The sequence below is a fragment of the Pochonia chlamydosporia genome, chromosome 3 (assembly GCF_001653235.2).
Source record: "Pochonia chlamydosporia 170 chromosome 3, whole genome shotgun sequence".
Lineage (NCBI taxonomy): Eukaryota > Fungi > Ascomycota > Sordariomycetes > Hypocreales > Clavicipitaceae > Pochonia > Pochonia chlamydosporia.
Window position 1 is genome coordinate 1,005,576 of NC_035792.1, and position 11,009 is coordinate 1,016,584.

The 11,009-nt window shown below is 49.6% G+C and overlaps 5 protein-coding genes across 5 annotated transcripts; 2 read left to right on the top strand and 3 right to left on the bottom strand.

Annotated features, from left to right (window-relative positions):
• Window positions 1-1,630: 1,630 nt before the first annotated feature.
• Window positions 1,631-1,816, top strand: VFPPC_17756 (hypothetical protein; the record flags this gene model as incomplete). The annotated part of the gene is made up of 1 exon (XM_022429443.1): window positions 1,631-1,816. One exon carries the CDS (start codon window positions 1,631-1,633, stop codon window positions 1,814-1,816), a length of 186 nt encoding a protein of 61 aa, XP_022285519.1.
• A 632-nt stretch (window positions 1,817-2,448) lies between these two features.
• VFPPC_04208 (WD domain-containing protein) lies at window positions 2,449-5,899 on the bottom strand (the record flags this gene model as incomplete). The annotated part of the gene is made up of 3 exons (XM_018283598.1): window positions 2,449-4,400; window positions 4,457-4,825; window positions 4,882-5,899. 3 exons carry the CDS (start codon window positions 5,897-5,899, stop codon window positions 2,449-2,451), a joined length of 3,339 nt encoding a protein of 1,112 aa, XP_018144727.1.
• Window positions 5,900-6,750: 851 nt separating this feature from the next.
• VFPPC_04210 (AMP dependent CoA ligase) lies at window positions 6,751-8,723 on the bottom strand (the record flags this gene model as incomplete). The annotated part of the gene is made up of 5 exons (XM_018283600.1): window positions 6,751-7,137; window positions 7,186-7,674; window positions 7,721-7,969; window positions 8,015-8,395; window positions 8,442-8,723. 5 exons carry the CDS (start codon window positions 8,721-8,723, stop codon window positions 6,751-6,753), a joined length of 1,788 nt encoding a protein of 595 aa, XP_018144729.1.
• An 884-nt stretch (window positions 8,724-9,607) lies between these two features.
• On the bottom strand, window positions 9,608-10,657 carry VFPPC_04212 (class II aldolase/adducin domain-containing protein; the record flags this gene model as incomplete). The annotated part of the gene is made up of 3 exons (XM_018283601.1): window positions 9,608-10,177; window positions 10,228-10,472; window positions 10,525-10,657. 3 exons carry the CDS (start codon window positions 10,655-10,657, stop codon window positions 9,608-9,610), a joined length of 948 nt encoding a protein of 315 aa, XP_018144730.1.
• Window positions 10,658-10,698: 41 nt separating this feature from the next.
• On the top strand, window positions 10,699-10,899 carry VFPPC_17755 (hypothetical protein; the record flags this gene model as incomplete). Its single annotated transcript, XM_022429442.1, has 1 exon — window positions 10,699-10,899. The coding sequence occupies one exon, from the start codon at window positions 10,699-10,701 to the stop codon at window positions 10,897-10,899; it is 201 nt and encodes a 66-aa protein (XP_022285520.1).
• Between the last annotated feature and the right edge of the window lie 110 nt (window positions 10,900-11,009).

Sequence of the window (11,009 nt, forward strand, 5' to 3'; positions counted from 1 at the left end):
AAACTACCTCTGTTGATAGAACAAGCAAACTTGGTGTAATTGCTGGGTTTCATGCTGTCGGTTATCATGATTAAAACTTAACCGAGAAACAGATTCGGACGAAGGGAAGTTGCTAGTATTAAAAAGAGAACTGCAGACTCTGTCTGCAGCATGCTGGACAACAAGAATGATAATTTTGGGAAGAAGCTTGGTTAACAATGAGTCTCATAACGTGACAGATTCACACTGAGTCAACAGGAATAACTCAGCTGCTGTTGGCTTAGAACGTCCTCCCAGAAAGTGTAAAGAGGAGTAACGCCCAAAGCAGGATGATACTCTATGGCATACCGGTCTGGATATGTGAATGAATGAGCGCGGACTATGGACTTTATAGATAAATTTTGGAGGCTGTTCATAGGCGAGGAAATTACATAGAGGACCATATGCAAGAAGTGGGCCTGCCCAGCCTGACACGTCGTTTTGAAAGGGACTCGAGAGGTACATGGCAGGATTTAACGCTAGGTCCGTTTTGGATTAAAAGGGGGACTACTATTTATCTTATGTACCAAAACCGCGACGCTCTTAACGCCTTCTATTGTACTGTATTTATCACTTATATCATACATGTCGTCGTTGGTTTGTGTCCTACTTACACGGATTGGGCATCGCGCAGATATAATCTGAGCTGAATGGGCAACCACACTGCGGCTGTGTTTTCCATGACAGATTTGTGAAATGTTTGGGTAGTATTTCCTGGTTCAGCAGTCGTTGCCTCTAATACACCCCAACTTAAATACACCGATTTGATGAGCTTGGCAACAGGCACTGGCTCCCAGGGATGGATGACTGCCTGCCTGCTGAATGTGAAATGAACGAATCATCTTGCGTTTGTTGAGAAGCACGAAAGGATACATGAACAGATCGTGTGACAGACATTCTCAGCCCACGCATGTTTTTATGTTTTGAGACGCCTATTGTCTCTATTTTAGTGTCTATGCATTGGAGGAGTTCCCATGAGTTTAAACAAGCCGGCTTGTTGGTCCATGGTTGATCCGGGCGGCGACCATTTCATGTAGGGAGGCTTGTGGCCGCTATCGCTGGCAGGGATAAAGATGAACTAGGCTTCATAAATTGATTCTAGTTGGGGTGTAATGGTCATGAGTTGCATGGATCTGGATAAACAGGCTGGAGTGCTACAGGATGAGGGGAAATGTAGTTCCGAATTATCACTGACAGGTCTAAGTTGACGGGGGGGAAGCAAATTCGTGACACTGCCACCAGTCACCGTTGGGAAGGAGCGCTCCAGCTTCTGCCGCTTATTACTCTGAGCACAGTTGCTTGATCATTGCTTTGCATTGCAGTTTAGTGCCGACTCCACTAATTTCCATATTTGTACAGAACGGTCGATTTCTGTGACTTTGATTCACGGGTCAGCGCCCCAGCAAAAGCCCCACAAGCGCACCAGACATCGACACCAGACTCTTTGAACGTTCATGCTTCTCGCCAAATCATCCCGTAGGCCAACTTAAGGAAATCGTTTTCCCTGGCCGCCCCAAATCTGTTGCTTCACTTGCACCAGCTTGAGTACCGAAACGACCACTGGAAAAGGACAAGTTACGTGGCATAACGTGACGCCAAACGCTGTAGGTATATGCCTAAGGTGGCGATACCAAAGCAAGGCATCACTGAGGTGGTTGTGGTTTCTCCTGACCTCCACAGCATTACCCAGCCAAACCTATGTCGGCAGACCAATCCCATTAGCAACAAAATATCCGCCTACTCAGCGACTTCCGGTTTTTTTTGGCTCTTCACCAAATGGCTAGCGAGCATATGCTGAAGTAGGGTTCGCTGCGTTTAACTGGACCCTTCAAGCGCAGTCGATTCTCGAACGTCTTCCGCCAGGTCCAGGTGGCACAACCGTTTCTCCTCACGTAACAGGTCTCACAGTGGCATGTCTCAAAAGGCTATTCAAAATGGAAGGTTCTCTCAGGCGCTTGTCTTGTTTATATTCAAGATCATGACCAATCGGATTTCTCAACGATGGCTCCGTCATCCCAGCAGCGTCGTCTTCGTGGCACCAAACATCTGCATCAAATCCACGCCCTTCACAAGCCTTGCCGAGGCGGAAGCTATGAGATTCATCTCAAAGTCAACAAAAATTCCAGTCCCAAAAGTTGATCTCGCATTCGAACGCAAAAAGAAGGTCTACATAGTGATGGAGAGACTCCCTGGCCAATCTCTCTCTGTTGGCTGGGCCCAAAGATCAGCCGAATCAAAAACCAAAATATTTGACCAGCTTCGTTCAATGTTATTAGAGATGCGTACTCTTCAACCACCGCAGGATCTTGGCGTGTCGAATGTTTGCGGTGGGCCAATATTCCTTATGTATAGGCAAATACATTCTACCACAGGCTGTATACTTGGAAATAGGCAAACACATTCTACCACAGACTGCATATCTCATGAACATTAGATCAGTTCCGCGATCGGTTGGGGAAGTGCCTCCTCGGGCGCAACGGGACCTCGCGGGTGCCGTTCAGGTCGCTCCGTGCCAGGGTCAACAGTGCGTAGCTGCAGTGGAAGTGGAGGCTGCATGTGGTTTGTTGGATGGCAACTCCTGTTGAAGCCATCGGGAAGAACTTCACCAAAAATGAGGACCGGCTCGCTGTTGTCGTCATGCCCTCGCAGTCCAAACCCTTCCCCTTGCAGCAACCACGTCAGCTCACGGTATGGTCTTCCCTGTGCCCTCTTGATTTTTTGAAGCGGGTTGCAAATTCCTGTGCGACAGGTTTGAAACAGGCGAGACGGGCCTTCTCTGCATTCATGCTGGGGTGAGAGCTTCACAGGATCCGTCCCGTGCCTCTCTGCCAACGTCTTCAAACAAGGACGAGTAGCGACCAAGTAATTTTGGAACGACGGCGGGTGTAACCAGGTACTGCACATCCAAAAGTGAGGTGAAATTGGCGCTGGGTCGAGATCATTGCAGAAAATTGTAAGAACACGATACGGCCTCACGTCTTTCCAGTTGCTCTTCAACATTTGTGGCCATTCCCCAGACACATTGGGATTAACAGGCACCCGGAAGATTGAGTAATCCCTGGGTGCGAGGGCTAGGTTGGCAAAGTCCACACCTGCAAGCATATTGGAAGACCTCCTTGCAGGCTTCAGGTCTTCATCATCTTGTAGGCCATCCAGCGTTCTGCAGTACCACAAGAATTGCTGCTTAAAGTCGATGTGAGGGAACTGGGACCATGCTAGTTCTAGCGCTCTGAGCAGCTCCCCAACATTTGTAGTGTTTTCGTCAAAGGGCGGATAATCCACCTTCGCACATTCAGCTGGGTAGTGTAGCTTCGTCCACGCTTGCACGAGATACAGCACGACGCGGATATGAGGTAACATCCAAGCAACCTTGGTCCTGGTATCGTATAGTATAGTAGGCTTCGTTAGAGCATCTTGAATGATACTGTGGTCGGGAATAGATTGTGCGAAGCGCATCTGTCGCTCTTTCCATGGACGAAAACGGACACCTGTTGATATTCCGCCTGATAAGCCCATCCCACCGCCACCCAGGCTGGCGGTAATGGTTCTTGTCCACTCAAGCAGACCTCGGGTACGGCTTTCATTGAGAAGGTGGTCGGGAATCGCGCGAATGTGATCTGCCCTAGACGCATTGGTGCCGACGCGAACTGTGGCCCTCTCATAAAATCCCAAGAAGTGGCGCGGAATCTGTTCAATTGTCTCTATAAAGGCGGCCTCATCTGGTTTTGTAGCCAAGGGTTGAAGATCTGGTTCTTCTTTCTTGACTGTTGTCATATAAAGCCGCTCTTGTCCGCCGCTATAGAGGTGCCATTGCAAGCTTTTGGTTGATTTAGACAAACCTGACCAAAATCCGGCGTAGATGGGGATCAGAGCATTGTTGTACCCTTTTAGAACGAGTCCTTTCTTGTATCTCACAGGGTAGCTAACACCCGCAAGATCTGCCATCAAGGTCAACGGCAATTCCAGACCCAGCATCCCGTCCGGCGGCGCGGGGACCGGAAAGCCGACGGCAACATTAGTACCAGAAAACAGACTGTGCCAGCATGTCCCTTTACTGCTGTTTGAAAACTCAGCGGGGGCTTCGTCGTGCGTGATCCGAAAGCATAGCTCGTAGTCTTCTTGGAAGGGGTTATGTTCAAGCTTGGCCTTGGTGAATGAAGGCGAGGTGTCACCAGGTGTCTTGAATGTTGCCACGATCCATGACAATTCAGATATCAATTTGGCAATCACATCATCAAATCTGAACCTCACACCGCCCATCCGGCGAGCCTGATATGCTGCCAGTGATTGCGGGATGCGTGCAGTGGGGGTACTGTTCAGGCGACGAAGTTCGACAATTGGCACATCATTCGGAGCGTCGTTTTGTAGAAATGCGGACATAGCTGTTTCTCAAGTTAAAAATGAAGGACTGGATTACTCAGAGAGATACAACACCTACATAAGTTTAGTGCTGAGGATGCGGTATCCGAATGGTCTCTAATCAACCAGCGGACGATGTCCCACCCTACCGTTCCCCAACGCCAGGTCACGTATTCTCTCATGGTGTTTGCAATCGCATTCGTAGGGGAGTTGGCAGTCAGGGTGAGAAAAGATTCTAATGGCCCATCACTGATACAACGGAAGAAGTCGTCAAAGTCGAGGGCAAAGTAGACAATATTCGCCGCTCTCGCCCTCAAGGTCGCCTCAACCTCTTGCACCTCCGTCTCGATCCACCAACCGACATCTTCCACGGCGACTCGGTCCATTCGGGCGGCTCCTGGTCCTTGAGAATGCGAATTTTCGGTCGGATGTTCTTTGATTCCTTCGCCTTCATAGATGCCTTAGCTTGGCCATATTCGTAGACTTGCATAGGAGGAAACTCACCCAAGAGACTATCCCCAAGCTTTCTTTCCGTCTGTAGTTTGCCAGGATAAATTATACCCAACAGGTCTTTTGCATAAGCAGCCGCTGTCATTGATGCATAGCCCTGCCACGTCTTGTTTCTATGGGTGTCTGAATAGTCGCAAATACCGCGAATAATAAGACAGGGAAAGCGGCTTATTAGTCCGGCGGCCTCTGTCTCAAAGCACAAGATGTTCTCTTCCACTGCTAGCTTGTCTCGGACGGAAGCATCTGTCATTAAGGAGGATGCAGAGGCAATTATACCAAAGTGAATTGCAGGGTTGTCTTCACTTATATTTCGTTTAGCTCGCAGGACAAGGTTCGGCCCGCCACAAGTGATGGCACAGTCTGATTTATCGTTTGTAGGATGTGCGACACTGCTTTGATATAGCCTGTCGCTTGTATGGTCTGGGCGCTGATAATCCTTCTGTAGCCTTGGATTTTTTCGCAGTGTGGTACGTATAGAGTATTCAAGTTCATGACCGTTCGCAACATACCGTGCTCTAAGCCCGGTTACGGCTGCTTTCAGGATTCTGGGGGTTTGACTGAGGGACCTTGTGACATGGAAGTCGCCACGTATGATGGATTTGCCAAAGTCATACTGTAAGGTACCAGCATTCGCACCGCAACCTACGCCGACGACGACGTCGCCCAGGCGAACATCATGCTTTGTGTTCGGGGCGCCACCGCCGATTCCGACCATTAAACAAAGCTTCAGATTTTGGAAACTCTTTAGTATATCTCTTGCGACACTTGCTGCCTCGCCACATTCACCGTCGTCGTCACTGTCGTCGGCACCGCCCGTTAGCCCTTTTTGACTCCGTTGGGCGATGACGACCTTGAGGTTTCCGATTTCGCCAAGTGTGTACAAATTACCATCATGGTGAAATTCTTCCCGCAATTTGTCGAGAAAAGCACATGAGGCAATGTATGTGGTCTTTGTGCCACATACCCAGGCGACCTCAGGCTCGGTACGTGATGGAGAGTACATAGCCGACATCGAAATCGACAGTCGGTTCAAAGGCCAAGCGATCGTGGTTAAGAGAACAATTCATCAAGGGGAAGGATATCCCAGCCTACCGTTTTCCAACTTCAGGTCACACATATTGCCAGCAGAATGAGGGGGACTCGAGGGTCTGGTGCATAAGCCATCGCATGATTGGTGATGGGCCTGCAACGTAGCCTCTTGAAAACGGCAAGACAGCGATATTATTGGGCGAGTGCTGTGTTCGTTGGCTTCAAGTAAGCACATGCATGCGGCTGATGATGGGAAGAACAAGTTCTGGTTGAGATGCTCGAGGTGATTGTGTAGGCTTGGTAGATGGATGGAGACGGAACAATAAAATGGAGTCAACAAACGAGGAAAAGACGACAGCAGGTACAGTGGGGAGGTCAAAAGTATTCAAACAAACACAAGATATCGCATATCGCGTTGTGTGCTAAGATATATCGCGATGTATTCGTGTAGACCTGCATATGGGCACATACGTTTTACCACAGACTGTAAGACTTGACGATTTGGCATTCCATACCTTCTAAAGTTGGCGACCATCACGATCGGCCTGTGAGTCGGCCACTCGATCATCCAGCTTCGGACAACATTGTTGTTGACAGTTTGTTCCCACAAGCTTCGCTCAGCTGACGTTGACGTTTGCAGCAAGTTTTGAACCTCACCATGTCCTTGACCGGGTTGACAACCAACGAGCATCGCGGGACGCGGGCTTGTGCTACGGGCAGGCCCCATATTGCTTGTCATGTATACCTACCTCTACTCCGTACCTTCGTACATACCAAGAAGGGTACCATCCAGCCCCCCAGCGTAACAAACAAAATCACGTAGACACACCACACCTACTCATCTTCATCCTCATCATCCTCAGAATCAAACTCGAACGTCTGCAAAATCACCGGCCGCACCCTCCTGGCCTCATACATGTCCCTCGCCCTCCCCTTCATATCACCCCTCTTCGTCTTTCCAGCCGCCGACTTTGGCAACGCATCCACAAACTCAATCCCGCCCGCCAGTCTCTTAAACTCCGCCAATTCAGTATTCGCAAACTCATGAATCCTATCCTTGAGATCATTCTCGTCCTGGTCCTTCGCCTCCGGCGCTCTCACTATAAACGCAATGGGTAGTTCACCAGCCGCATCATTCGGAATAGGCACGACCGTGACGTCTGCAACGGCTGGATGACGAGACAGAAGAGCCTCAACCTCTACGGGGGATACTTGCATTCCCTTTCTTTGTTAGCTTTTGACGTATCGCTGCAAGTGCCATGTACTTACTCTAACTTTGATGAGCTCCTTCACCCGATCCACAATGAAGAGGTGCTCATACCCCTTCTCGCTCTTCCGGAACTCAATCAAATCTCCTGTCCTTAACCACCCATCTTCTGTGAACGACTCCCTCGTAGCTTGCTCATTATCCAAATATCCCAACATCACGGTCGGCGATTTCAGCAACAACTCCCCAGCCGTATCAAGAGCAGTAATTTCCCCCCCTGCACGATCAACAAGTCGCCCCTCAAACCCAGGTAGTAAACTCCCACAAGATCCAGACATGATGTCCGCCCTATTCTGCATACACACCGCCACAGCCGTCTCTGTGAGTCCGTAGCCCTGCACGAAATTGCAGTTCGGCATCAACTTTGTAAACGCGGCGGCTACCTCATCTGTTAGATTTGACGCTCCCACAACCACTGTGTCCACGTGGCTGAGGTCGTGTTTCTCAACAATGGCTGCTGCTTTGATCATTCCTACAATCATGGGAGGGACCTAGACGTGTCAGCTTACATACGTCTCTACGTGGAGACTAACTCACCATCCAGAGGTTTTCGATCTTGTAGTGAGAAATGGCATGTACCACATCGTGAATGTCAAACCCCGGAAGGACAAATACCTCGTGTCCTCTATAAACGCCAAGATGGCCCGTCACTATCAACGCATAGCTATGGCTCATGGGTAGGACTCCCAGGTTTCCTTGTGGTCCTGGGGTGCGGTAATTCGACTCATACACAGCAAGTTGCATGACATTCGCAATGATATTTCGATGCGAAATTTGCACATTTTTCTGTATTTATTAGCATTACTTCAGGTATGTGAAGGTCACACTTACAGGTAGACCAGACGTGCCGCTCGAAGAGCACAGGAAAGCCGTCTGTCGAGCGCCCTGGCCCTCTGTCCACTCCAGCTTCGGCAGTTTCTCAACTCCTCTCCCCGTTTCAATGAGTTTGTCGACTGTCAAGATATCGTGTGGGAGTGTCGCTCCCTTGGACACCTTTTCCGGGACTTCAAGAAGGTATACTCTGTTTTGGGGGATCCCAGCTGCGTCAGCCGCCTCCAATGCAGTGTGCAGCAATGTAACACAGGTGAAGAGTGCTTTTGCCTTGACGGCCTTGAGCTGACGAGTGAGTTCTGTGACAGAGTAGGAGGGACTGATTGGGGATGAAACGCCGTTTAGTCTGTGTGTCGCCCAGGATACGGTCATGGTATCAATCTGTGTTGTTAACGCCCATTCCTTGGAATTTTGTGAAAGTACATACCGTATTAACACTGAAAATACTAATGACCTTGTCCAGTTCAGGACTGTTCACCTCAAACCTAAGTTCCGTAGCAAGAGCCGCGGCAAGCAGGTCAATTCTCTCTGCGACTTCCGCCGCGTCATAACCCTTCCCGGAAATGCCACATGTAAACGGTGACTTTGACGACGACAATGGATAGCGACCATACTTGTCCTCTTGGCCAAAGAGAAATTTATGGATGGGAACTGAATCTGGTATTTCGCACGGCAGCTTCTCAGCATAGTCAGGAGTTGTAAACGGCATTTTGGCAACACTGTAACCAGCTTCTCACGTTGAATAACGCAAACTTCAACCGAGGAGAAGTAAGGGCAAGTCGATGTGAAAAAGAACAAAATGTCTTCAATATGCACCGCACATGATTACCTATCCTTCGGGCACGAGTACGGATATCGGCTTTTCAGTCCCCGTTTCTGACACAAGCAGGTTGGCAAGTTGAACAAGGGTCCTAAAGTTCCCATCAGCAAGCTGCCAAACTTGGAAATGGCGGCGTGTGCTAAACCCGCGATTGTATAGTAGTGCTCACTAGGATTATGTGCCAGTTTAGCCGGAAAATTTTGTAATTGTTCATTCGGACACGTTTAGGAGGGGATAGCAAACAAGCCATTATTTGGACTGTCATGTATGCAGCGTGATATGGATAACTGGACATGAAGGATGCTTGCCCTTCTTCAGGGTGAGGTTCATGAGACAACTTGGGCTGACGATGTCATATTGGTTGGGTAAGATGAATCAAAAGGGCATAAGCCGCCACAACTTTGCCCCACAGGATATGAATCCTATCAGCAGCAGACTGTTTCGAAATGTCAAATTATTCTTTGCTTACCGTTAAGCAGGGAGTGGCAACCAGGTGTTCCAAGTTGGATCCTATATTCACTGTCTGTCCACAATATCCACTGGGAGGTCAAAAGCATTTAAATAAGGAGAGGTATCGCATATCGCGTTGTATGCTGAGGGTTATTGAGCTGTGTTTGTACATACTTGAGTATGTAAATACTTTTGACCACAGGCTGTAAACCTCCAAGCCGACTTCAAAATATCACACTGATCAATACAAAAGACGTAGACTCAATTCATAACTTAGGATCCCATCCTCAACCTTCCAACCAAATCACATCCCACATGTCCATCTACCCATCAACATCAACCCTCATCTCCTCCAACCCAGACCCAATAACACCACCAACACCACCCGCCATCTCAATCTCATACTCAATATCCGGCTGCGCCTCCTCATACAACCAATTCTTCTCCCCCGCCATCCTAAAATTATTCACCGCCAACTCCCTCGGAATGACACTCTTCCTCAGCTCCTCGTTCCCACCACAAGCCGCCTCCACACGCAGCTGGATATCACAACTCCGATCCAGCAGCCCCAGTAGAAACGACGCCTCGTCCACCGTCTCCCCAACACTGATAAGCCCGTGGTTCAGCAAAATCGCCGCCTTGCCCTTCTGTCCCAGCGCCCTGGCAATATTCTGCCCCTCCTGCTCGGCCGTCACTATCCCCGCGTACTCGTCGTCCACCGCCAACACGCCGTACAAGTCGCAGATATCCTGCTGGATCATGTCGAGGGGCTTGCCAAACGCCGCCCAGGCGCGGCCGGCGATGGTGTGCGCGTGGCAGATGGCGTGGATGTTGGAGCGGGCTTTGTGGATTTCGGAGTGGATGTAGTACCCTGGTGCGTTGTACGGACGAGTCTATTGCTGTTAGTATGATTTTGGATGTAATTTTTGTAAAGTGGACGTACTCTGTTGCCGCCGACGACGGCTCCGTCACTGATCCGCAGACACATCATGTCGCTGCCGTTGAGGAGGGCAAAGTGCCGGCCGATGGGGTTCATCCAGATTAAACCGTCGTACTCGGGGTCCCTGACGCTAATGTGTCCTGATATGCCTTCTGTGAAGCCTACGCGCGCCCAGTTCCGGAACACGGCCGCCATGTGGATGACGATGTGTTTGCGGTGTTCGTGAAACGACGGAAACTTGGGAATACCTAACTTGCATCAGCTTGCATCACCGGAAACAAAAGACCATCAAACCCATACCCTGCAGTTGGTTCGGTCCACGACTAAGACTATCGACCTCAAACTTCAACTCCTCATCTTCCACATCCGTGTTCATCTTGATGACGCCAGTGTGAGCCGCCGTCTCCGTAACAGTAGCAGTAGGTGGTGCCATGTTGATTCACAAATGTCGACAATACTTTTCGTATACCACTAATGGATAGTCAGCAAAATAAATACACTCCAAGCATCCGATTCATATTTATACCGTCACAGTCAGTAGATATGGCAAACTCCACTTTGCACGTCTCTCCCCGCGGCGGTCATCATCCGATCCAGATCCATCCAATCCAACAAACATGCGGGGAGATGTTGCGAATCGGCCGTCAGTGGCGGCGGGAGGGCGCCGACCTGTAATCAAAGCATTGAAAGGCCCAAAACTTGACAGAAACGATCAGTGCAGGCAAAAGAGGAGTATTTCTGATCCGTTTTTGGATGCGATTTAGACACTGTAGGCCCGCCCATGT